This window comes from Uranotaenia lowii, chromosome 3 (assembly GCF_029784155.1).
Source record: "Uranotaenia lowii strain MFRU-FL chromosome 3, ASM2978415v1, whole genome shotgun sequence".
Classification (NCBI taxonomy): Eukaryota; Metazoa; Arthropoda; class Insecta; order Diptera; family Culicidae; genus Uranotaenia; species Uranotaenia lowii.
In genome coordinates this window covers 159,195,966-159,223,112 of record NC_073693.1, presented here as the reverse complement: position 1 = coordinate 159,223,112, position 27,147 = coordinate 159,195,966, and the positions used below count along the sequence as shown (strand labels likewise).

The 27,147-nt window shown below is 39.6% G+C and overlaps 1 protein-coding gene across 2 annotated transcripts in view; it reads left to right on the top strand.

The window, feature by feature from the left end:
- Positions 1-27,147, top strand: part of LOC129755136 (uncharacterized) — an 824,173-nt gene that overhangs the window by 585,791 nt on the left and 211,235 nt on the right. For both annotated transcript variants that reach the window (XM_055751488.1, XM_055751489.1), the window contains exons 12-14: positions 11,858-12,058; positions 12,166-12,234; positions 26,082-26,191. In XM_055751488.1, coding sequence (XP_055607463.1) covers positions 11,858-12,058; positions 12,166-12,234; positions 26,082-26,191 — 380 coding nt within the window. The remainder of the gene's footprint in view (positions 1-11,857; positions 12,059-12,165; positions 12,235-26,081; positions 26,192-27,147) is intronic.

Below are 27,147 nucleotides of genomic sequence, written 5' to 3'. Positions count from 1 at the left end.
CCTTCCAGAATCTCGTCGACGCAATGGTTGCAGGACTCGAGGGGGTTGAGACTTACCTCGACGATGTGCTTGTCCACGGCCGGACACCGGAAGGACATCGTTCTCCCCTTCTCAAGGCTCTGGAGCGCATTCAGGAGTGGGGATTTACCCTGCGGATCGAGAAATGCTCCTTTTTCATGTCGTAGATACACTACCTTGGTTTCATCATCAACAAGCGAGGAATCAAGCCTGATCCGGAAAAGACTGCAGCAATTTGTAGCATGCCACCTCCGCATGACGTCAGCAGTTTGCGTTCTTTCCTTGGTGCCATCAATTTTTATGGGAAATTCGTTCGCAACATGCACGATCTTCGCCATCCACTCGATGTCCTTCTGCGCAAAGACACCAAATGGCACTGGGACGAAAAATGTCAGAATTTTTTCGAGCAGTTCAAGATCCTTTACGTTTTGATTTACTGCTTGCTCACTACGATCCTGCTGTGGAGACCATTGTTGCTGCAGATGCATCCAACTACGGCGTAGGCGCTTGCTTAATGCATAAATACGATGATGGGTCAGTGGAAGTCGTGTGTCATGCATCTCGATCATTCACCAAGGCCGAGCAAGGGTACGGCCAAGTGGAAAAGGAGGCGTTGGCGCTAATATTCGGAGTCACCAAATTCCACCGCTTCATTTACGGTAGAAAATTCACCTTGCACACCGACCACAAGCCTCTGCTCGCCGTATTGGGTTCAAAAAAAGGAATTCCTGTGCACACCACCAATCGCCTACAACGGTGGGCGCTCATTCTTCTGTCGTACGACTTCGAAATAAAGCACATTTCAACTGATGACTTCGGCTATGCTGACGTGCTTTCCCGGCTCATTGATACCAAAATCAAACCTGAAGAGGATTTCGTGATTGCTTCCGTTCATCTAGAGGGGGAAATTACTGCTACGATCGATGCGGCAATAAACGTTTTACCAATCAACTTCAAGCATCTACAAGCGGCTACAATCAAGGACAAAACTCTTCAAACAATCATCAAATTCGTCCAGTCATCGTGGCCAAGCCAGTGAAGCAGGTTGAAGATTCTATTCGTCCATTCTACGCTCGCAAAGATGCACTATCTGTAGTTCGCGAGTGCCTCAGGCTAGCAGATCGAGTTGTTGTTCCGCATATTTATCATCAACAGATTCTCAAGGCACTCCACCATGGTCATCCGGGACAAGATAGAATGAAAGCGGTGATGCGTAGCTACGTCTACTGGCCTGGAGTAGACCAAGATGTCGAAGACTTCGTACGATCCTGCCGAGCTTGCGCTGCTGTCGCGAAGGCTCCTACTAAAACTTTGCTGTCATCCTGGCCCAAATCAAGTCGTCCTCGGCAACGGCTCCACATAGATTACGCGGGCCCAGTTGAAGGTCATTACTTTTTGGTGATCATCGACTCCTACAGCAAATGGCCTGAAATCCTTCGAACTTCATCGATTTTCGCCAAAGTGACTACCGAGTTGCTTGTGGAAACATTCGGAGCCTGAGGAAGATTATGCCTGAAACACACAACTCCATCACACGATCACTGCAAATATTTTTGGCTGCTTACCGTGCTACTCCCAACAAGTCAGCACCTAATGGTCTATCGCCTGCTGAAATTTTGATGGGGAGGAAACACCGTACAACTCTGGACTTGCTCAAGCCAGGTTCAGAGCGAACAACACCATTTTAGCGAAACCAACTCCAAGAAGAGCAGTTTAACCGAAGGCACGGGGCTCAAAAGCGACAGTTCGAGAAAGGAGACCCTGTCTACGCCAGCATTTTGATTCAAGCGAAGCTCGTCTGGCTGATTGGCACCATTATTGAACGCGTCGGTACTGTTAACTACAACGTGTGGGTGGAAGAAAAGAAGCGGCTCATCAAGTCACATGCAAACCATCTTCGTGCTCGGGGGACTCAAAAGTCGAGGCCTACCCGGAAGAAGCTGCATCGGAGGTCAAGCTGCCTCTGCACATCCTGCTCCAAGACTTCGATCTCGGCGAAAATCCAGCAACACCTGAGGTTCAACAAACAGCACCATCAGCTACGATTCCACCACAACGCCGACAACGAACGAGGCCATCAAGCATTCTTCGGCGGTCAACTCGTATCCGCCGGATGCCAGAGAGATACAACCCGTACTTCTACAATTAAGGGGGAGGTGTTGGACCCCTTGGAGCTGCAATAAAGTGCACAACCCTGCGAAGTTGTAACGCTTAGGCTTATTATAAATCCCGCCTGGATATCCGGTATTAAATTACTTTATGTATTGCGCGCCAAGCGACTACTCTAGTTTTTACGTCGATCTTAGAATAAACGTTGTTATTAGAACTTGTAGCGTTTAAAGTTCAGGTCAGATTGAGCACCACTGAACAGAAAACACCCGAACAAAAGACACCAATCGACGATCGATGTAAAACCCGAGGGTTTGCTGCAAACTCCAACAGTAGAGAAACTATAAAAAGGCGGCAGCGACGGCGTGCGGGTTTCAATCAGCTCCTGGGCCTTCTCCCGTGTGATCGACAGTCCGATCAAGTGTGTGCTGTTTTGTGACGATCATCGTTAGCCGTGCGTTCCTGGCGATCGTTGTGCCAGACGATCGAATGCCGCTCCACCACCAAAGGCACTGGAACAGCATGAGACGCGGGATGGAGAGAGTGGGAGCGATCGGGGTGTCGATCGAGGTGATCCACCCACCGTTGACCGCCACCGCGCGGAAACGGCAATTTTCATTGCCAGTCAATAATTTTGAAAGAGGCACGATCGCTTCCACCAGCCTGAGCAACTACCAGCAGAAGGCCGAAACACCATCGGCCGCTTTGGTCCAGCCTACGAATCCGATCCAGCCGACGAAAGCCGCACCTGTTGGTTCTGAGGTTGCTGATCGTGAGCGCTCACGTGGTGTTTTTTTTTGTCATTGGCCAAAGTTACGAATTGTGAAACACTATCCTAAATTGTAAATTAAAGAGTGTAAGATTTAAACTGAACCTGTGCTATAAACCAGCTGCGCATCCACGACTTCCCGCTAGCCGCCGGGCAACTAAACGAAGTGTTGGCAAATCTTAAAAGGGTTTGGCGCTTAAGCCAACAGTTTTTTTAAGCCTTGTTCAGTTTCACGTTGAACCTTTTTTTTTGCAACATTAAAACGTTACATTTGGCGCCCAACGTGGGGCATAAATCGGTTTAATTTTGTTCATTTAGCTAAATTAGTTGTCATCTAGTAATTCGTAACTTTGTTTGTAAACCAATCTTAAGTGTTATGTTCAGTTTCACATTGAATCAAAATATTTTGATTTAGTGTAGCGCTTTTGAGCTTGATGGAATTTTATATATTCAAAGTGAAGTGATTTCACGATATTTTGCATAATCTTCAAGATAATTTTGCATTTCGGTTTTGGAAAAAAAAGTCTTTGCTAAGAAGCGGAGCACCATATAATTTCATCCAAAGTCTTTTCAGAGGAAGAAAAGCAAACTTAATTTTAAGTCTTTTCTGAAGAAGAAAAGCAAATTATATCATCAGTCTTTTCTGAAGAAGAAAAGCAAATTATATCCCAAGTCTTTTCTGAAGAAGAAAAGCAAACTTTATTTTGCATTAAAGACTCTAAATTGGAGTACTTAAAGTTGTTAAGGAGCATTTATTTTGTTAAAAGAAATAAGATAAAAAATTAAATGAAATTGTAAATCATATTTGCCAACAGCATTTAATTTTTTTTTGTTTGGGAAAGACGGTGTGTAGCGTTTAAAGTTCAGGTCAGATTGAGCACCACTGAACAGAAAACACCCGAACAAAAGACACCAATCGACGATCGATGTAAAACCCGAGGGTTTGCTGCAAACTCCAACAGTAGAGAAACTATAAAAAGGCGGCAGCGACGGCGTGCGGGTTTCAATCAGTTCCTGGGCCTTCTCCCGTGTGATCGACAGTCCGATCAAGTGTGTGCTGTTTTGTGACGATCATCGTTAGCCGTGCGTTCCTGGCGATCGTTGTGCCAGACGATCGAATGCCGCTCCACCACCAAAGGCACTGGAACAGCATGAGACGCGGGATGGAGAGAGTGGGAGCGATCGGGGTGTCGATCGAGGTGATCCACCCACCGTTGACCGCCACCGCGCGGAAACGGCAATTTTCATTGCCAGTCAATAATTTTGAAAGAGGCACGATCGCTTCCACCAGCCTGAGCAACTACCAGCAGAAGGCCGAAACACCATCGGCCGCTTTGGTCCAGCCTACGAATCCGATCCAGCCGACGAAAGCCGCACCTGTTGGTTCTGAGGTTGCTGATCGTGAGCGCTCACGTGGTGTTTTTTTTGTCATTGGCCAAAGTTACGAATTGTGAAACACTATCCTAAATTGTAAATTAAAGAGTGTAAGATTTAAACTGAACCTGTGCTATAAACCAGCTGCGCATCCACGACTTCCCGCTAGCCGCCGGGCAACTAAACGAAGTGTTGGCAAATCTTAAAAGGGTTTGGCGCTTAAGCCAACAGTTTTTTTAAGCCTTGTTCAGTTTCACGTTGAACCTTTTTTTTTTGCAACATTAAAACGTTACAAACTTTGCGTCTTTTATGTCATGCTATTCGACTTCTGAGATCTACAACATTAAGGACTTCGTACTACCTATAGTATTAATTTTTCACCAAAAAAGAAATACCCTTTTCATCTTTACAGAAATATTCAATAATAACCTGCTAGGTTCTCAAGTGACGAAAGCATTATAAATTTTGAGCAACACCAAATAAGCTTTTATAACCTTTAAATCATTTTGATCTGAAATGTACGCACTGCAACATGATCTACACATTGTTTCTCAATTTGCAACATCATAAAATTTTTGATTTTTCATTTTAATCAATTTTAAAACGCTTTTGTACTTTGATTTGTTCACTAGAGGCGAACAGAGCACTATCAATGAAGGCATAATGAGCATTTTCTGCCGTAGAATCTAGCAGAGAGTTCAACTCGATGAAGTCAACTGAATAATAGAGCTACAGCTTGACTTGTTTCGTCTGTCGATATGGCCTATTGGTAAGGTGTCGGAGAGGTTATCAGTAGACTCGAGTTAGATTCCTGTTCGAGGGGATTTTTTTTGCTCATACCATTCATGATTGATATTTTTTATTGTTACATTATACGGCTAATAGCATCAAAGCATCATCCGTCAAACAAAACACCAGAAACATAATGTATGAGCATGTGTTAATTCTTTGAATTCTACAAACAGACCTAGATTATTTTGTTATTGCTTTGTTTGATGAATCTACGCCTCACCGTTTAGTGCAATCATGATCATGAATGATAAATAAAAAAAAATCACCTCGACCAGGAATCGAGCTCGAGCCTACTAACTACCTCTCCGACATCTAACCAATAGGCCAAATCGTCAGACGATACAAGTTAAATTGTAGCTCTATTAGTCAGTTGACTTTGTGTGAATGGATTAATTACACTCTTGGTCTTCCGCCACAAGCGTGCACGCCAGCCAGTCAGTCAGTCAGTCGGTCGGCGAGCAGCGGGTGAATCAAGCAGTGTGTGGTTCCTCCGGCAGTTCTTGAGCCGGTAGCTCACTGGTACTACTTCCAAGCTTAGCAGCTCCGGACCGGTCTGCACATTTGGCGACCGTGGCAGGTATTTGTATCATCATGGTCTTTAAGGATCGGAGATGCAAAAAGAAATAGAACCGAAAGGAGGAAGGATGCAACCTGCGGCAACTTACACGATAAGAAAAAAGTATCAAAGTAGTATTAAAATTTAAATAGATTTACTCATTGGGTGCTAGAAAATGAGTAATTTTCAAATTGTGAGTAAAGTAAATTGGTGCGAGAAGCAAGGCTGCGCGATAATTTTTTGGTTCAAGTTTTAATGCAAAATCCAAGGAAAATGTGAAAAAGTAATGGTATTTGGTAATTAGGTCAAAACAGAAAATTGTCATGACTATTATCAATTGTCTTATCAAATTGGAAAATCAAGCGAGTTGAGAGGACAGCTTGAGATAAGATTCTACTATGAAGCGAGTCGAGAGGACAGCTTGAAATTTGGAAAAGCGGGTCGAGAGGACAGCTTATTTATCTTATCAATTGAAATTCAAGCGGGTTGAGAGGACAGCTTGAGATAAGATTCTACTATGAAGCGAGTCGAGAGGACAGCTTGAAATTTGGAAAAGCGGGTCGAGAAGACAGCTTATTTATCTTATCAATTGAAATTCAAGCGGGTTGAGAGGACAGCTTGAGATAAGATTCTACTATGAATCGAGTCGAGAGTACAGCTTGAAATTTGGAAAAGCGGGTCGAGAGGACAGCTTATTTATCTTATCAATTGAAATTCAAGCGGGTTGAGAGGACAGCTTGAGATAAGATTCTAGTATGAAGCGAGTCGAGAGGACAGCTTGCAATTTGGAGAAGCGAGTCGAGAAGACAGCTTTAAATATGGAAGAAAGCAGGTCGAGAGGACAGCTTAATTATCTTATCAATTTAAAATCAAGCGGGTTGAGAGGACAGCTCGAGATAAGATTTAAATATGAAGCGAGTCGAAAAGACAGCTGGAAATTTGGAAAAGTGAGTCGAGAATCAGGTCGAAAGAATCTTCTTATCAGTTGAAAATCAAGCGCGTTTTAAGGACAGGGTGAAATAAGACTGAACTTTGAAGCGTGTCGAAAGAACGGCTCAAATGAATGGTTCAAATTTAAAGCGAGTTATAAAAAGCTTAGAATTGTGAGAAAAAATTGGAAAAGACTGTTTTCCTATTGAAGGAAGAGTGAAGAATGGGACGAGGAATCATGTAGATTGAAAGATCTGCTTAAGTTAAGACCGTAACATGAAGAGGGCGACTCGAATGAATTGTTTAAATTTCAAGTGAGTGGACTACTTGACAATGTGTTGAGAAGACAGCTTTGGTATCTGATCAAATTTTATAATAAAGCGATTTGGGAGGCATCTTTTGATAAAAGAGAGCAACGACGCAAGGACAGTTTTAACAAATTGTTTTAAATTTCAAGTGCGTTGAGAAATCGACAAATTGTAAAAAAGTAGAGTGAATACTAACGCAAGTCAAGGGACTGATTGGATTAATTGTTTTAAATTCAAAATTGCGAGGACAGCTTAAATATGAAAAAAATAAAACGCATCGAGAGGAAAGCCCAAAAAATCTCGTTAACCAAGCGGACTGAAAGACATTATTTACATCAAGTGGGCAGCTTAAATTAGTACGGCAAGTTTAATAAAAAAAAGAAACCTTGAAATTTTAAAGGATTGAATAGTGATAATCATAAAGATGCGAAAAAACACCTTTGAAATTCAAATGTAAACGAGATAATGGCTAACAGTTTGAAATATAGGTGACATTGACCCTGAAATAAGACGAGAAAAAAAGGGAAATGTTTTGGTCAATTGACAACCCGCATAAGTCAATACGATACTCTAAATCTTCCTTCTTCCATATTATTCGTTTCTGATTACATTTATAGTAACGTTCACTGATGCGTCTTGGCTCGAAGTGCCTTTGCTAGAACGGATAAAATATTATTTCTGGAAGATACGTTTAATATTCTGAAACACAAATTGATTATTTTTGCAACGCGCCGATATGATAAAAAAATATTTCAGAAAGATACAATTAACGGTCTTCAAAATGAACTGCTTATTTTTGCAACAAGCTTCAATTTATCTTCTGTCAGAAACACGCGGTCTGATTTATTTGAATAAGACAAAATCTTCGGGCAGTTTTGGTCGTGGAAATTTTATAATCTTTACGGATCCAATTTAAGCCGAGGATCACAACAGCGCAAGCGTAAAGGTCAGTCAAATCACATAAAATTATTTTGTTTCGCGAAAATTTCAATAGTTTTTCTTAACCGCATATTGTTAACCGCAGATATGCGGAGCTGGAAAAGGCAGTTAAACGAGCTTGTAGACGAGACAAGAGAGCCTGGACAAACTCCCTAGCCGAAGAGGGAGAAAGAGCCGCCGCCATTGGAGATATCCGATTATTATATGATATTTCTCGCCGCCTTAGTGGTGCAAGGACTAATGCAAGAATGCCGCTGAAAAACCGAGCAGGTCAGCTGCTGACAGATCGAACAGATCAGCTCAAGCGTTGGACTGAGCATTTTGATCAACTTTTCCGAGTTACAAATAGCAATGGCCAACAGAACCCGCAGCTCGAGGCGCCCACAGTAAGTCGCATTAATGGCGTCAACTCGGAAGCGCCCACGCTGGCTGAAATAGAAGCGGCAATCAAGGACATGAAATCCAACAAAGCGCCTGGAATCGATTGCATTCCTGCTGAAATGCTCAAAGCCGACCCTGCCTTGTCAGCACAAATGTTGCACCGTCTTTTCGCTGACATTTGGGATACTGCAACATTCCCGGCCGACTGGATGCAGGGTATCCTCGTAAAGGTCCCAAAGAAAGGAGACCTAACAGAGTGCGGTAACTGGCGTGGCATAACTTTGATCTGTACAACCCTTAAAGTACTCTGCAAAGTGATCCTGAACAGGATCCAGGAGAAAATCGACGCTACACTCCGACGGCAACAAGCTGGATTCCGATCCGGACGATCATGTGTGGACCACATCACAACGCTACGAATAATACTGGAACAAATCAACGAATTCCAGGACTCTCTTCTGCTGGTGTTCGTTGATTTCGAAAAAGCATTTGACCGACTGAACCACGAAAACATCTGGGCTGCTCTTAGACGACGAGGGGTCCCAGAGAAACTAGTCCATCTCATCGAAGCACAGTACGAGGCATTTTCGTGCAAGGTCTTACACGACGGTGTCTTGTCCGAACCAATCCCGGTAACTGCTGGAGTGAGACAAGGATGTATTTTGTCACCGCTGCTTTTTCTCATCGTAATGGATGAGATCTTGACTGGATCGATTGACTGTAGACCAAACCGAGGATTGCCGTGGAATCCTTCAACCATGGAGCAACTGAACGACCTTGACCTGGCAGACGATATTGTTTTGCTCGCCCAAACACAACAAGACATGCAGAGCAAACTCGACGACCTCACCGAAAGCTCCAAGGCAGCAGGTCTCAAAATCAATGTCGGAAAGACCAAGTCGATGGAAATCAATACAGAAAATCGTTCCAATTTCGTGGTAGCTGGACAACAGGTTGAGACAGTGGAGTGCTTCCAGTATCTTGGTAGCCAGATTACGCCTGATGGTGGTACCAAGAAGGACATCGAAACCCGGATCAGAAAAGCCCGATTTACGTTTGCGAGTCTCCGAAACATCTGGCGGTCACGCCAGATCTCTCTACGAACTAAGATCCGAATCTTCAACTCAAACGTCAAATCCGTATTGCTGTACGGGTGTGAGACTTGGTGCACATATGCGGTGACGACGCGAAAACTGCAAGTTTTTGTGAATCGGTGCCTGCGGAACATCATCCGCGCTTGGTGGCCTGGCAACTGGATCTCAAACGTTGAACTTCATCGCCGGTGTCATCAAAAGGCGCTAGAAATCGAGATTCGGGAACGTAAGTGGAGATGGATTGGGCACACGCTGCGAAGAGATGAAAACGAGATTTGCAGAGAGGCGCTTGACTGGAATCCAGATGGGCATCGAAGAAGAGGCAGGCCCAAAAGCTCGTGGCGGCGAAGTTTAGCCGCTGAAATCCGCACAGTTGACGAGAACCTTGGCTGGCAGCAAGTGAAGACGCTGGCTCCGGATCGCCAGCAGTGGAGATCTTTTATCTCAGCCCTATGCGCCGGTCAATCGGCGCTGGACCCTTAGGTAGGTAGGTAGGCATATTGTTCTAGGTTTGGAGGAAGAACCCTAATACCGAAAGTAGCGGTAAGCAACACCACCGTAGCAGCATTGCGAATCTGCGAATCCGCAACGACCGAGCGGCCATTTCCTCGAGATGGTCAAAACCAAAAGCAACACCCGCATACATACGGTGCTACACACAACATCTAGAAAATGTTATTCTGAGCATCAGGATACGATAAGTATGTTTCTCAATTACTACGAATGAAATAAATGCTTTAAAACTATGTGAATCGTTTTCATTGTATACGAAAATCGTATTAAAATTATGTAAAATTAACAAAAACACTTGAATCTTTTAATTGTTGAGTGAGGATGTGCTGTACCTTCATCATTTTATGGGATCATTATAAAAAGATAACACGTATGATCGAACTGGTTCGAAAAAATTAATCTTCATTTTATCGTAACTCTACTTAACGACCCGTTCACTGTATCGTTAAGTGTGTCCAAACGATTCCAATACTATTTACTTAATCTTCCATTTATAATCCATTACTATAAGGGGAATCTTTATGGTGTCTCGGGAAAAAGATTACAGGAACGGTCAATTTATGATACTGATTTATGCGGGAAGTCAGCTTAAAAATGAATGACTAGTCAAGAGAAGTATGATAGAAAAAATTGCTTGATAACATCATTATTTGGCTTGTTGACAATCAATAAGATAAAAAAAAAACAAATTACTGAGTGTGGATGTCTCTATAGCGAATCAATGAATGTAGGTGATTCAATTTTGCATTGAAAGTTCGATTCCGTGGTGGTTGGCAACTTCCTGCACTTATTCTTTTGCAACCAAAGAATCAATTCGATCACTATTTAGAGATAATGATAACTGGTTTATCTTTTGCATGAACAATTACGATAGATATGTGAGAGTGATAACTGATTTGACAATTTCAGTAAAGATCAAGATAAGTAACACAATATTGTTTTGTGTCCATGAGTTTGAATTCCGAGAGATTCTTAACATAATGTGGGAGGATAAATTTGAATCCAAATTAACAACATGTGGAAGATAAAATATTGTATTATAAAATCACGTTACACAAAAATGATCCTATCATGGGTGTTTTTATCGTTTCAAATATTGGATTTCTCAAAACAACTCAATTGATTAAATTTGTAATGGCTGAATTACAACACCGTTTCATAGATTATGTTAGCCGTGTATTCAATTTGTAGCAAGTAAACAAAAACATAAACAAATAATGGGCGACTAGGCTTAAAACCATCACGATCCAATTCGTCTATATAGTGTAACTTTTCTTATCTAAATATGTTAATTTATCTTTTGCTCGGAGATTTTTTTTTGTAGATGAATAATATCTAGGATATAATATTCCAAAAAAAAAAATATTAAAAAAATCGTTTCTTTGAAATTGTATTATTGTTTTGTTTGGGATAGGAAGGGGATGTGTGAATGGATTAATTACACGCTTGGTCTTCCGCCACAAGCGTGCACGCCAGCCAGTCAGTCAGTCAGTCGGTCGGCGAGCAGCGGGTGAATCAAGCAGTGTGTGGTTCCTCCGGCAGTTCTTGAGCCGGTAGCTCACTGGTACTACTTCCAAGCTTAGCAGCTCCGGACCGGTCTGCACAGACTTCATCGAGTCGAATCCGCTGCTAGAATCCCCGGCAGATAACGCTCATTATGCCTTCATTAATGGTGCTCATACTGCCTCAGTGGGTTTCTCATTATGCCTCTACAGTGACTGGTTTTCAGCTTTCGGCAAAATTTTTTAAAATGCATTTTTAAACGTTTTTATGTACTTTTTCAAGTTTCATCCAATTAGGCAATAGACTATTTGAGTGTCTGAACACGAATCATTGATTTAATTCACATATTACAGCTGTTCTCTATGGTTAAATAAGCGTTCTCCTTAAAGTGGCCATTATGCCCTTATCCCCCCTAGATGTATTGTGTTTAACTTAGAAAAAAGTACTGAAACTTTAAAAATCAAAGTCAGATGAACTTCAACTTCAACGAACAAACTTATACGTCGAATGTTTTAAACTTTTGCATGACTTGACTAAATATTCATCGACATCTTTATTGATACTTCCACAGAAAGAACTCAGCACCTACAACGAACCCTCGTCCTACCAGTGCTTGCCGTGCGCCGAAGGTTGTGATTCCTGTATCGATTCCTCGCCCTGCGTTGCCGCCCTCAACTGGACCATGCGGACCGGAATTTTGGTGCTGGCTTGCTCCATCATTGGGCTACTTCCGCCGGCTGCCGTTTTCACCTTCCGGTATCAACAAGTGAAGGTAATTTTAGCGCGCTCCCTGGTTGATGTAACTCGTAATGGTTTCCGCTTTTATTATGATGCAAATTATCTCACGGAATTGGGTTTTTCCTTTTCCCTATTTGGCAGGTGGTGCGCGCAGCAAGTCCGGCCCTTCTTCGCGTAATTGCCCTCGGTGCATTCTTCATTTACTGCACGGTAAGTTTTAGTAGGTACCTATCTAGAAATATCTTCGCGTTCCCTTAACACTAAACGTACCGGAGGCGGTCAAATGACGGTTTTTGAACTTTAAACGATGATTACGCCTTATATAATTGTTTTTTTCGCAAATTTAACGACAGGACTATTTTTGTTTTTGAAATGCAAGTATTTTTGCGTTTTTAAATTTTTTTTAAGTGTTACGGTTTTCGAATAACGTATGTGGTATACCTATTCATACCGCGAGCGGTCAAATGACGGCAAACACCGTTTTCGCTAAAACTCCCTTGTTTCTCAACCGATTTCTACCAAATTTATAGTTTTGAAAAGCTTATAATTCGACTCAAATATGTTTTTCAGACAATTTTCAGCTTCAATCAATAAATTTAAAGTTAATTACAGTACAAGAAAAATTTTATGAAAAAACATGCTTCAGGAAAAAGGTTGTAAATCAGTTATTAAGTGCTCGAAAAAAAATTCACTTAGTGCCTGAGAAAGCTGAAGTTAGAAGCTATATGTTACACATATGGAAACATTTTATGAAAATTTTCTAAGATCATGGCCACAAAAAAAATAAAAAAGTTGTGTAAAACCCGTACTTTTCAATCAATCAACCGCCAAAGCTGTTCCTGTTACAGTAGAAAATTTTGAAAAAGTGAATTGAAAAGTAGACGTAATTTGTCACATTTTGGCATCTTTAGATTTTTGAAATACGAAGTACATAATTTATGACGACTTTTCAAAGGTAGCTGTTTTTCGAACTTTTTTTCAATTTGGATTTTCTAAGACAATTCCTACAGCTAAGCTCAGCTTTGCACTGGATTTTGAGTACGTTAACGTAAGGTTTAGGCAATAAAACTATATGCAAAAGAAAGCTTATTTCATACCGGTTCTAGTGGTGTAACTGCATTGGCGGTGCAATGCTTGGAAAAAATATGATAAATAAAACAGTGAACTAGTTTCTGAATTTTGAGAAGTCAGCACAAATTCTTGCTTGGCAGACGGGCGCAGTGGGTGGTAATATCTCAAAGCTATTTTGCACACGAAGACGGATGAAAGGAAACGAAAAAACAAACAAGCATTAGCTCAAATTTTCTAGTTTTACTTTCAGAAATATATTTATTATACTTTTGTAAAGCATTGCACCGCCAATGCAGTTACATCACTAGAACCGGCATGAAATTTGCGTTCTTTTACATATAGTTTTATTGCCTAAATCTTACGTTAACGTACTCAAAATCCAGTGCAAAGCTGAATTTGGGTGTAGGGATTGTCTCAGAAAATCCAGATTCATAAAAAGTTCGCAAAACCACTACCTTTGAAAAGCCGTCAAAAATTATGTATTTAGTATTTTAAAAATCTAAAGATGCCAAAATGTGACAAATTACGTCTACTTTTCAATTCACTTTTTCAAAATTTTCTACTGTAACAGGAACAGCTTTGGCGGTTGATTGATTGAAAAGTACGGGTTTTACACAACTTTTTTACATTTTTTGTGGCCATGATCTTAGAAAATTTTCAAAAATTTTTTCCATATGTGCAACATATAGCTTCTAACTTCAGCTTTCTCAGGCACTAAGTGAAATTTTTTTCGAGCTCCTTATAACTGATTTACAACCTTTTTCCTGAAGCATGTTTTTTCATAAAATTTTTCTTGTACTGTAAATAACTTTAAAGTTATTGATTGTAGCTGAAAATTGTCTGAAAAACATATTTGAGTCGAATTATAAGCTTTTCAAAACTATAAATTTGGTAGAAATCGGTTGAGAAACAAGGGAGTTTTAGCGAAAACGGTGTTTGCCGTCATTTGACCGCTCGCGGTATGAATAGGTATATACAAAGTGTCGGTATGTTTAGTGTTAATTATTTCCGGTGCTTCCGTTGTTGTTGGCTCAGCAGCTGAAAAACGAGATCATAAATCCACAATGGTCAGAGAGTCATTCATTGGATAATTGTTTTTCGAGGATTGCTGAAATTTGAATAATTTGCTTTGCAATGGTAAATAAAGCAAATTTTCTACAATCCTATTATGTTTAGTCCGTAGGAAAATTCTGACTCGTCGCTCCGCTGATTTTGGTTAATTTAGGAAGAAAAATAAACGAAAAAAACTACCACACGAGTGTAGATGCCCACAGTCTAACAGCTCCGGTAAGCACCCAGCAGCAACTGACACGTAAAGGTACCACCAAGAAGACCGAAATTCATTTTGCGGTTCGGTTGCGCATTGCTTGTAAGTTTTATTTTATTCACCCGAGGAATGTGGCCCGCAAAAAAACTGAGCCATCTGCAAACAAAGAAAGTGCTCTCCGTCTATTACGAAGATCAACCCTCAGGACGCCGGCCAGGAGTTTTCTCCGGGAAAGTTTTAATTCCATCGTGAAAACTTGCCGGTTTAACCACAGGGTATAACCCCTTTTGTGGAGATCTTTTTTGTTCCGCTCCTCCATTTTTTTTTCTTGTTGGTTCGCCCTGGTTTTCCCTGCTGGTACTTCTTACTCTAGGAAGAGTTTGCACCGGGACAGGTTGGCTACTCAACCCGTCTTGAAGATCAACAAAGCCGGAACTTATTAATTTAGGAAGGTAGTTGAGCCAACAATTTATGGAAATTTTAGTAATCTGGAATATGATGAACTATACATACAGTGAGCGAAATAAGAATAGCACCACTATGTGTTTTGCTTGTTGAAATGTGAATGTTTGAATATCACCAAAATTTTCTTCTATAAATTGTTTTGAATTGTTTAACGGATAGATCAAGCATAAGTTTACTTTTTTTGGACGTTGCAATTGGCGTTGAGGACCAAAAATATGAAAAAAGGGTGCGAAATAAGAATAGAACCACTTGTGTTTTTCAACTAAAACAAGATAATTTCTAAAAATTTACTGTGTAAAAGTGAATAATAATGCTTCTACGAATTATTTGAATGGATAACTGCATTTTAAGGAGTTTTTTAGAATCCCAAAAATTTTCAAAGGTTTTATAATGGTGTTTTAAGAGATGCTCTTCTAGAACTAAGGAATTTGATATTTGAGCTGTAATTCTGTACCAAACTACTTACTTTCTTCATTAAAATGACGTGAAATGATGAATCAAACATTTTAGGTTTATTTTAAATCAGAAAAAAACAGATTGGAATTCACAAACTTAGTTTTTTTTCAGTAAACAACACTTTTTCCGGTTTCAAGTCATAGATGGCAGCACTATATTGCAGTTAAAACCAAATTAAGTCTCAATATTGATTTTTCCGGTTTATTTAGGCCCATATTCATAATTTCGAGGAAGTTTTCCAACACAGTTTTGTTGGAGTTCACGCTGCAGAAATCTTTCCCGGATTTGCAAAAAAAATCACCAGCACAAGAATATACCACCGCCAAATTATCTGCTCATCTCAACTTCCGATTCAATTTCAAATCATACCAATAAAACTGCTAGTTATCTGGTTCATCAAGCTCCTTCGGAAAGTACAAAATTATTCTGATTATCGGTCCAAGAAATTCACTTTTATGGGTCCTTGATGAAATTCTTATTTTTTGATATTGTGATCTTAGAATTTCCAAGGTGGTCACACGGTACCAAGTACTTATTTCTTAACCAAAATCATCCAGCACACCTGAATTATTCCCAAATATTCGAAAATGGGCATCAATTCGGTTTAATCCCAAGATAGTGCTGCCATCTACGACTTGAAACCAGAGAAATAGCGTTTGACTATTTAAAAACATAAGGATTTTTGAATTTGAAGCCTGTTTTTTTATTCAAATTCAGCCTCAAATCTATGTTTCGTCAATTTGCACCATACTAATGAATGATAATGAAGAAATAAAGCAGTTTGATAAAGTATTTTAGCTCAAGTATCAAATTCCTAAACGCTAGAGGAACATCTCTTAAAACCCCCTTTTAACTCTTTGAAAATCATTGAAATTCTAGAAAACTCCTTAAAATACAGTTATTTATTCAAATAATTCGTATAGAAGCATTATTATTCACTTTTACACGGTCAATTTTTAGAAATTATCTTGTTTTTGTTGAAAAACACAAGTGGTGCTATTCTTATTTCGCACCCTTTTTCCATAGTTTAGGTCCTCGACGTCAATTGCAACGTCCAAAAAAAGTAAACTTATGCTTGATTTATCCGTTAAACAATTCAAAACAATTTGTGGAAGAAAATTTTGGTGATATTCAATCACTCATATTTTAACAAGCAAAACACATAGTGGTGCTATTCTTATTTCGCTCACTGTATTTGATTCTTATCATATTAAGTTCTCCAGGAGCGCCGATGTGGTCTAGTGGATAGGCTGGCGCGAGTCTGGTATTGGTACGCCAGGCGTACTGAGTCCGATTACCGGTATTGGCAAGAAAAACTTTTGGGTTCGAATCCCATAAGCGGGCCGACAGGTAAGATGTGTTTCATTATATAACTGACTATATAATTGGAATGTTCAATCAGTTGCCAGCTGGCCAGGTATATACACGGATGCCGGAATACCTGTAAGTAAACTAGCCCACCTGATTGATTCGTTCTTCCAAATATACCTACATCAACACACGCAATACATTCACCACATAACAGTTCATACGAAGCCATGGGGTCCGGGTATGGTGGCGCGCTGCATTGAGATTTGTCGGAAGAATCTAAGGAATGTATGTGAACCCATACTTAGGCAGAAACTGCGGTGAATCCGTGCACCCATGGTGGATTACCAACATACAACATACATACATACTTATCATATTAAGTTCTCCATTCATCAAATGTTGGAAAACTTTACTTTTGATGGTTTTTTTTTGTCTTTAATTGAGAGGTTTTCAGCCGCAGGCTGGTTCGCCACTGAGTGATGGAAATTGCCAAAAGATTTTTTGTGACCTGGAGGAACTATGGTCATTTTTTTCATTCATTTATTAATTTGAATGCAGTAGCTTTTTCGTATTAGTAAAACTGAAGAAAGGAGTTTAAAGCATGATCATTGATTGCAGATTTTAGCACGACGTTAGTGGCTACAAATAAATGTTTATCCTCAATCCTAATTTTTGATTCGGGGTAATCAGCGTGGGTTATACGTATTCCAAAATCTTCAAAATAACGTTTATCAGCAAAAAAGGCATTAACAATATCAATAAAAGTAATGTTTTGCTAAGACCAAGCTGCTTTTTCACGTTTTTTTCGGAAACATTTATAATCGCAAGATGGACAATGGTGTTGCATACATGTAGGGGCAAAAATTATAAACATTGCTAATAAATGTTAAGCTACAAAATAAATGAAATATCACCTACATACAATTCTCGAAGCTTTCTCACTAAACCCCTTTTCAATTTTATTTTTCGAACTTAACCATTTTTAAGGAAAAGTTGAACCTATTACGACCAATCATCATGCCAGATGTTTTTTATTCGTAATATTTTTTATTTCTATTTCTTATTTAAATTTGTGATTGTTTGAACTTTAATAATCAAGCATTAGTGTAATGTTCTTAAATATATTTTTTCTAATTTATTATTTTAACTAAGTAAGCAAGAAGGATCTGTTAAAAGCAAACCTATTTTCCACTGAGATCCCTTCTTAAGAATAAACCTTTAATCTTAATATACATTTCCTCGCATTAAATATATTTGTGTGCTTAATTTTTTTTTTTTGCTCGCGTTTTATTGTAAATATTTGCTGCCAGACATGTTGAGAACTTAAATATCCAATTTCCAGGCATTTGGAGCATTTTTTTTAATAATCAACAGAGGGTGGGAAAAGGGATGTGCTTAAAGTTGTGACGCAATGAAAATGAGAGGATTTTTATGGTTTACAATGCACTATTGAGCTCTATTGTAACTAAAATTTAAATTCTCTTCAAACATTTGAGACCACGTTCAATGCTTTTTACAGAATTAAAATCGGTCAAGTTATAAAGAAGTTTAACAGTTGAAAGAACAGACATTGTTCAGGATTGCCCCTGACGGCTTTAGCGATAGCATCTGAAATTTCTCGATAACAATTAACTAGACTCAATCATTCACAACATTACAAAGTGGACTGTATTTCTTACTTTACTATTCTGATAAATCTAAGTGCACTTCTGACACAATATAATAACTGGCCAATCGAGCCTCGGACGCTGCCCATTCTGGGTCTCTAACACCGGCCACTCTGGCCGCTTACTTGTGATCCTTACTCTAGGATGGTTGGTCGGGAAAAGAGGTCGAACCAAGGACCTAATTTGGCTCGACCCTGCCTAGAATCATCTTCGGTGCTGATGATACCCGATGTATTTTGGCGCGCATTGTTGGCCGTTAATGCTACCAGCATGGCGATGTAGGCTGCTGGGCCTTTTTATTACTTAGGGTGGTTCAGAATGACCTACTCGTTCCAGAACAGACATAAAACTGTAGAAGATGAGAATTCTCTCATCTTTTGTATACTACACCCACAAATCACATTCTACTCCAATAATGACCTTCCTTGGAGGGGGAATCATTGGCATAAGATTCTATGCCGGACCGGCATCTACAAGTTTTCTCATCGTTGGCATAGTCCTCTCCCGTTTCCAATCATATCGTCTTTGGAACAGAATGGGGTACTTGATCTCATTTTCTTATTTTCAACAAATCTTTTTGGAAAAACTCAGCAACTTGCTGTCTTTTGCATTTTCTGACGCGTGTAATTTCAACTTTTATGCTTCAAAATTTAGAACGATAGAACCCGTAGATGAAATAGAAGCATTTTCGTGGAAATAAAAAAAAATGCGACATTTTTTAAGTTCAGGGAGACTTGATCCTTCATTTCGGGGACCCTAATCTTTAGAAAATAAATGAAACAAAATTGCAAAATATAACATCAACTGACTTTTTGGGACATGTTTGTTTTCATTACAAAAATTTATAAGTATCAGAAGAAGAAAATTCCAAAACTATACGGGCTTCTTTAGAATATACTATTATACTCTAATGATTAATATATTTGAACAAATATTTTTGTAATAATTTTTTCATGTCAGAAACATTTTTAAGCGATGAAAAAAGATCTTCATGACGCTTTTTGAACTTATAGCATAGTTGTTTTGGTTCATTTAGCACATTTTTGTAGAACAATTTATTTTTGTAAGTCATTCTAGTTTCGTTATGTTGCTAAAGAATCAAGTATCCTCATTCTCCTCTTCACTTTTCAGCGCATTTTTGGTATAGAGCTAGCGCCGAGTAGCATTGAAATGTTGCAATCTTTTCTTTAGAAGTAGATTATATAACGTTTTAGTTGTCCAATGTAGATTGTATGCAACAAGTTTATGTAAAATTTGTACAATTTATAAAAAAAAGGGCGATGGAAGCGCTGCCAAATTTTGGGTGATGGTTTTGCATTAGTGCAAGTGAGATACAGCTAAAATTTCATCCAACTTTTGACAGGTCTTACGAATTTTTCTTAAGGAGAGAAAAAATAGCTTTTCGATTCCATCGCCTATTGAATTTTATTTTCATCCTCTTCCCTTCTTACCCCTCGTATTGTCTCCACATTAAGTGACAAATAAAGGATGCTATGCTTGTTAACTGATGATCTAGCTTATTTACAGTATTTGTGACCTGTAAAAAAATAGAAAATTTGTCATCAAGGTTCATAACACTTTTCTAAATGTCAACATTTTTAGAACCCTTTTAGTTATTCAGTCAGGCATGCATATTAACATATAAAGAAACAATCACTAGTTATGTACACCAAGATTGCTGAAAAAATTCTGTGCATTTGAGAAAAAAAAATTCTGACTTTCTGTGATTTTACCCAAAAATTCTGTGATGGTTTTCTGTGATGCTATTTCCTTTAATATCATTGAAAATTCATGATAAATTGAGTCTTTTTAACAATGAAGTTGAGTAAAATCAATTAAAATTACCAATCCAATCATACTTTACTGAATCACGAAGTTAAAATCTAAATTTTTTGTAGGCCAAAAAAATTATAATTTGGGAAATCCTTTCAAAATTCAAAAATTCTGTGAAATCTGTGAATTTTTCCAAATTCTGTGTTCTGTGACACAGATTCTGTGATAAAAATTTGCTGAAAATTCTGTGAAATTACAGATTTTTCTGTGAGTTCGACAACCTTGATGTTCACTTTGTAGTCGTTGCTGCTCTGATTGTTTGATTTTCCGTGCGGCTTAAAAAGCGCCGCGCTTGAAAGGAGAAGGCACAGCTGGTTTTTCCCGGATGAGACTCCTTTGAACGAGTCGTTTTACATTGCTCTTCAAATCAAGGGAAGGCAGAGAACAGTTAAGCCTACGAGGATTTCGAAACGACCAAACTCAGACTTTCGCCTAACGCAACGAACGTCTGCTAACATAGACACGTGACCACAACGCCTCAAACCGACCAAGGACTCACGATTCTTCGACGGCACCCATTCCCGAAACACTCATCATTGGACAGCCAAACGTTCATTCCCGAGCCTCCCCAAGGGTTCTCGTGGTATGACGTAGTTCCGGGGAGCTAGGTCTGATAGCGCTTTCCCTGATCTGAGGGTTTACAATCTTACATTTAGCCCCAGTTTGCCCACGAGGTTGGTTGTGCGCGTTTTTTGTCGGGTTTCGTTTGTAATTTCTTGTAAAGTTTAGTTCTTTAAGTTTGAGCGCCAATATGTAGTCGATGCTGCTCTGAATTTGATACTGTGCGGCTTAAAAGCGCCACTCCGGAAGGGAGACCGCACAGCTAGGTTTGCCCGGTTGAGACTCCTTTGAACGAGTCGTTTGCATTGCTCCCCAAATCGAGGAGGGTCAGGATAGCTAGACTACGGAAATCTCCGAAACGACCAAACTCAAACTTTCGCCTAAAAGTAGCGTAAGTTTGTCAACTAGAAGCGTGACCAGCAACGCCTCAAATCGACCAAGGACTCACGATGGTTCAACAATTCCCATACCCGAATACTCTCATCATTGGACAATCTAACGTTCATCCCGGAAATACTCCCCGAACTTGGAAACCTGGTGGACTGAATATTCTAATGCAGAGCGACCAGAAGTTCCAAGCCTTCTTCTAGCCGATATGGTGAGGGATCGAGCTTGCTGTTTTTTTTACTCCAGCGAAGAAGTTTAGCCCAACGGGCTGGTGTCTCGAGGTGAAGAGTGCCGCAGGGGTTTGCCTATGATTTTGCTTCGATTGCTATTTTGCAATTAAGGTTACCGTTAGACAAGAGCATGACAATTAAAGAGCAACTTTTACCTTAATTTATCTAGGCACAGATAAATAACTGCTTGGCACACTACACACTGCATATTTCTAACGGAAATCTACGAAAAGAATTTTTAAATTATACAAAAAACTCCTACTTCACTTAATAAATTAACACACAAAACGAAACCCGAACAAAACGCGCACAACCAAACTCGTGGGCAAACTGGGACTGAATGATAAGTTGATCAGGGAAGGCGCCATCAGACCTAGCTCCCCGGAACAACGTCATTACACGAAACCCCTTGGGAGATTCGGGTTTTGTGAGCACGATCTATTTGCTCGTTTTTGCTCCCAGATCCCCATATTTCACTATCCTGCTCCCATAAGACCGAGGAGATACATCCCGAACTAAACCTCGGGAAATTCTCAATCCAGGCCGTTACTCTGTGTTACGCTGTGTATGTAGATTTGAGCAAGGCTTTCGATAAGGTACCACACGAGCTGGCTATGGAAAAAATGCGTCGAACTGGACTCCCAGATTGGCTTTTTTGGTGGCTCAACTCATATCTTGCAGGCCGAACTGCTTTTAAACGACTGAAAAACATTAACTCGAAACCTTTTTAAATCACTTCTGGAATTCATCAGGGAAGCCATTTAGGACCTTTGATCTTTCTTCTCTTCATAAACGACCTAGGCTCCATGATAGAATCAGGAAAGCTATTGTACGTCGATGATCTCAAAATTTTCCGAACGGTTTCCTCTCTGGTTGGTTGTTGTGCTCTTCAAAAGGACATAGACACTCTTTCAAGTTGGTGCTACCAAAAAGGTATGGAACCCAATGTTACTAAGTGCACTGTCATCTCTCGTCTACGAATTTAGAATATAAAGTACTAATGACAGTTTTGAATCGCACATCTACTGTCTAGGACCTTGGAATTATTTTGGACAGTAAACTAAACTTTTCCCTGCATATCTCCGCAACAGTAGCGGAAGGCTTTGCAGTTCTTGGCTTTATACGACGAAACACATCATTTTTCAATGACTTCTCCAGTTTGAAATCTTTGTTCTGTGCTCTTGTGCACAGTGTTATGGAGTACGGGGTGCAAATTTGGGCACCATATCAGACTGTGCATGTAAACAGGGTCGGAGAGTACATCGATGCTTCATCAGATATGCTCTGCGTCAACTACCATGGATAGACGCACATAACCTCCCGCCTTATGAACAACGCTGTTTGTTATTGAATTTCCCGACACTGGAATCAAAGCGCATTTACCTACAACGGCTTTACATCTTCGACCTCCTGCAGAACAACATGGATAGCTCAGAACTGCTATCACTACTGCCTTTAAATGCTCCCGGAACAACCCGGACGCGCAATTTTCTTAGACTTTCCCTGCGACGAACCCAATACGGTCGAAACAACCCGTTGGATGTATGCTGTGCGCTCTTCAATGAAATATCTATTGATTTCGATTTCAAAGTTTTTAAAACTGTTTTTAAACCTAGAATAAGATAGTTTTAATATTTTCATTGTAATTAGTTTTAAGAGCATCTGCAAAATTGAATAAATAATAATAATTACTCTATCAGAAAGGTCAACTATCATTGATGATCAACGTTATTTTTAATTGCAGCGCTCTATAAAGTTTGACTCTACTGACTAACTGATATATTTTTAGAAGTAGATAATAACTTTATACCTAAATACTAATTAATTAATAGTAACAAACTATCAATAATCTTCACATTCATGAATCAATAAAAAATAATTTAATAAATAACAAATAATTTATTAAATAACAAATAAACTTTACAAATTAAACATGTAACCAGGTACGACCGTTACAACTTCCGTTCTCAACTGTTCTCAGCTTTTGACATTGAATTCAACGTCTCAGAGATGGAAGCCTTTAGAGAGTCTTCGCTCCTCCTGGATCCTGTTCAGGATTACTTTGCAGAGTACTTTGAGGGTTGAACGAATCAACGTTATGCTCCGCCAGTTATCGCACTTTGTCAGGTCTCTTTTCTTCGGGACTTTTACGAGGAATCCTTCAGCAATGGAGCAACTGAACGACCTTGACCTGGCTGACGATATTGTTGTGCTCGCCCAAATACAACTGAATATGCAAAGCAAACTCGACGACCTCACCGAAAGCTCCAAGGTAACAGGCCTCAAAGTCAATGTCGGAAAGACCAAGTCGATGGAAATCAACACAGGAAATCCCTCCAAGCTAAGCAACAGGTTGAGAAAGTGGTGTGTTTCCAGTATCTTGGTTGCCAGATAACTCCTGATGGTGCTACCAAGGAAGATATCGAAACCCGGATAAGAAAAGCCCGATTTGCGTTTGCGAGTCTCCGAAGCTCACACCAGATCTCTCTACGAACTAAAATCCGAATCCTCAACTTAAACGTCAAATTCGTATTGTTGTGCGGGCGCGAAACTTGGTGCACATATGCGGTGACGATGCGAAAACTGCAAGTTCTTGTGAATAGCTGCCTGCGGAACATCATCCGCGCTTGGTGGCCTGGCAACTAGATCTCAAACGTGGAACTTCATCGCCGGTGTCATCAATTGGCGCTAGAAATCGAGATTCGGTAACGTAAGTAACGATGGATTGAGCACACGCTGCGAAGAGATGAGAACGAGATTTGCAGAGAGGCGTTTGACTGGAATCCAGATGGGCATCGAAGAAGAGGCAGGCCCAGAAACTCGTGGCGGCGTAGTCTATCCGCTGAAATCCGCACAGTTGACGAATACCTTGGCTGGCAGCAAGTGAAGACGCTGGCTCCGGATCGCCAGCAGTGGAGATCTTTTATCTCAACCCTATGCGTCAGTTAATTGGCGCTGAACCCTTAGATAGATTAGATAGATGATGCATCTCAAAGAAAATTATTTCAATACTACAACGGTTTAACACTGTTCAATATTTTTAAAGCACCTTTATGATACTTATTCCACTACAAACTTTGGATGTTTTGCTCCAGCTAATGCAAATCCTAGGTTTCATATTCAAAATGCGCACATAAATTTATTAGTTTATTTTCGTTTCAAATATGTATTTTAATTTACCAAAACTCGCTGAATATTTCAATAGCTCGATGCACGACGCAAATCGGGTTAAAACTCGGTTCGCTTATGCCGGCGATCGAAGAGCGGGAAACTGTTACCCAAGTTGTAAGCTCGTTTGAATTAATTCACTTATTTTTCCTCGCTGCCACTCGTTCCTTGGGTGTTGTCCATTTGTCGGTTTTCTAACTTAGACAACAAGGAAAGGGACCATGTTCTCACAAATATGGTTTCCGTAAACGTTCTCGTTGTTTTTGGAAGCTTTTGGGGAACGATGTCCGTGAGGAGCATTGGAACCATGTTAACTTGTGGTTTTGTTGAGAGAAAGAAACGGTAGTAGAAGGAGCGACGGCGATTCAATTCTGGCGGTTTACGTAGCAAAAGTTTGCTAGTGAATTATGCAAAAAAAAACTCTAGTAAAACTGAAACCGCACAAATGTTGTAGCAAGCAATGTTTCCTCAAATTTCACACAAACGTTAGTGTGGGCCACCAGATTTTGTGATAACTTTTAAACTTTTTTGTTTGTTTTTGTTAGTTTCTTATTGGTTTATCTGCACTTTAAGGCACGTTTCAAACAAATTTCAAATAATAAATTTTTGGCGTTATGTACCGAATTAAATCATGGAACGTTTTGAAGAAACAAATTTATTAAAAAAGATAAACAGATTGATTTTTACCTTTGAAACATCCTAATTCTCAAACAAACGGCAAATGAAATAATTAGAAACTAAGCTCAAAAGTTAATCTATATTTCTGAGAAGTTTAGAATCATAAATTCCTATCGTTGTTGTCTTGATGCGATGTTCATGCCGATAAAACTTAATTTCGAAATTCCACCGGTTACATTTGCTTGTTAGTTGTTGATTAAACAAAATTAAGAAACTTCCATTTGTTCCATTTGTTTGAACATCTGATTCTAACATCGCCAGGGGGGGATAAAATGTTGTACAACTCATGCAACTTCTATAGTGAAAATTTTCCAACAGCTCCATTATGTTGATTAATGGTTATTCCACTCTATTCGGTTTCCACGAGATTTCGGAATTGCACAGAAAAGTACCCACTCGAAAACTCAAATAGATCACATTTGGGTATATATTTTCGACACTAGCTCTCCAAGACCTTTTCATAGCTGGAATCGGCAAATGGCGAAACACTTCAAATGGCTGAGGTAATTGTTATCCGTTTGATCCTCTTTTTCTTTCATGATAAATGAGGTTGCACCGCTTGGAACTGAAAAGGTTCAACCTCGAAGACTGCAATTTATCAAAATATTTTTTTTTATTTTGAGGAGATTTTTTTAGCTTTTTTTTATATACAAAGCGTAAATGCATGTTTAAACTCAGCATTACTGTTCCATTCAGTTGGTAGATTGTTATATTGTTGATTTTAAACTTGAAACTCACCTAACATAAAGTTTATTCCGCTAGATAGATGTAATTGTGGCGAAGAGTTTTCACTCCATAATTATATCCGGTTTTACTTAGTAACTTTGTAGAACTCGTGCCTTATCACATCTTTTTCAAACCGAGCGCTGTGCCGTTGTAGGGATGTCCATCTGCTTACATCTGCCTGGGCTTTGCACCGCACACGCCATCATTAATTATGTTGTAATTTGCTTCTAATTACAGACCGTGGTGATGTACCCGCCGCCATCTTTGTACACGTGTACAGCCCGTGTGTGGCTGCGTGAAATCGGATTCTCGCTCACGTATGGCGCCCTGATGCTCAAAACATGGAGGTAAGAGATAATTGGCTTATAATTTATGGCACGGCCTGTTGGCGACGATAGGCACGGGAACATCAGACCCAGCATGTCCCTTTGTATCGTCAGCCTTTTGTACCGCCCACAAACTGAAGTTTCGACTACCGACGCCCGGTGGAAAATTGTTCGTCCTACGAAAGTCGCGAAGAAAGCTGCAATCGATACTGATTCACAAAACCTCCTTGGAAAATTGTTTTAAGCGAATTATTTTTCATTGTCCTACGTCAGTCATTTAGATATAAAGACAGTTTAGAAAGAAGACTCGTGCTTCTCAAAGTAAGTGATTATGTGTTGATGACTTTGTTGTATATGTCACCTAGTCAATGACGTTTGATAGAGTCATGTGAGATTATAATTTACAATTGAAAGACGTACTGTATGGGCCCTTGAACAAATTCATGCAAGGTAACTCGAATCAACGAGATGAGAGTGAAGCCTCATCAGAAATACCGGTTTCGTTCAATAAATATGAGGACTGGTTTCGTGTTATGGTGATCCATAACTTATGGACAATATATTGTCAATTGCATGAATTTTTAGACTATTGAGAGAATGTGATTTGACAGGTAACAATTACGCACTCACTAACACCATCACATTCTTTATATAAACTATCATGTGCTAAAAGTTGAAAAGGGACTATATGAAAAAAGGACCAACATCAGAGTTCAGTTACTCCAAATTATTTCTATCAAAAAATCAATTTTCATACGCACCGTTGCCGTCTTCAACAAACTGCGCAGATTGCACCTATTTAGACCAGTAAAATCTGCTCACAGACCTATACATAGACAATGACACATATCGCTATACTTTACATCTTTTGATAAAATTGAATTAAAAACAATTGCGACTGGTGTGTCAGTAGAAATTGTCAGTGAATCCATAATTTTTTGGATAATTTTTCAGTAATTCGAAAAACGCCCGAATGA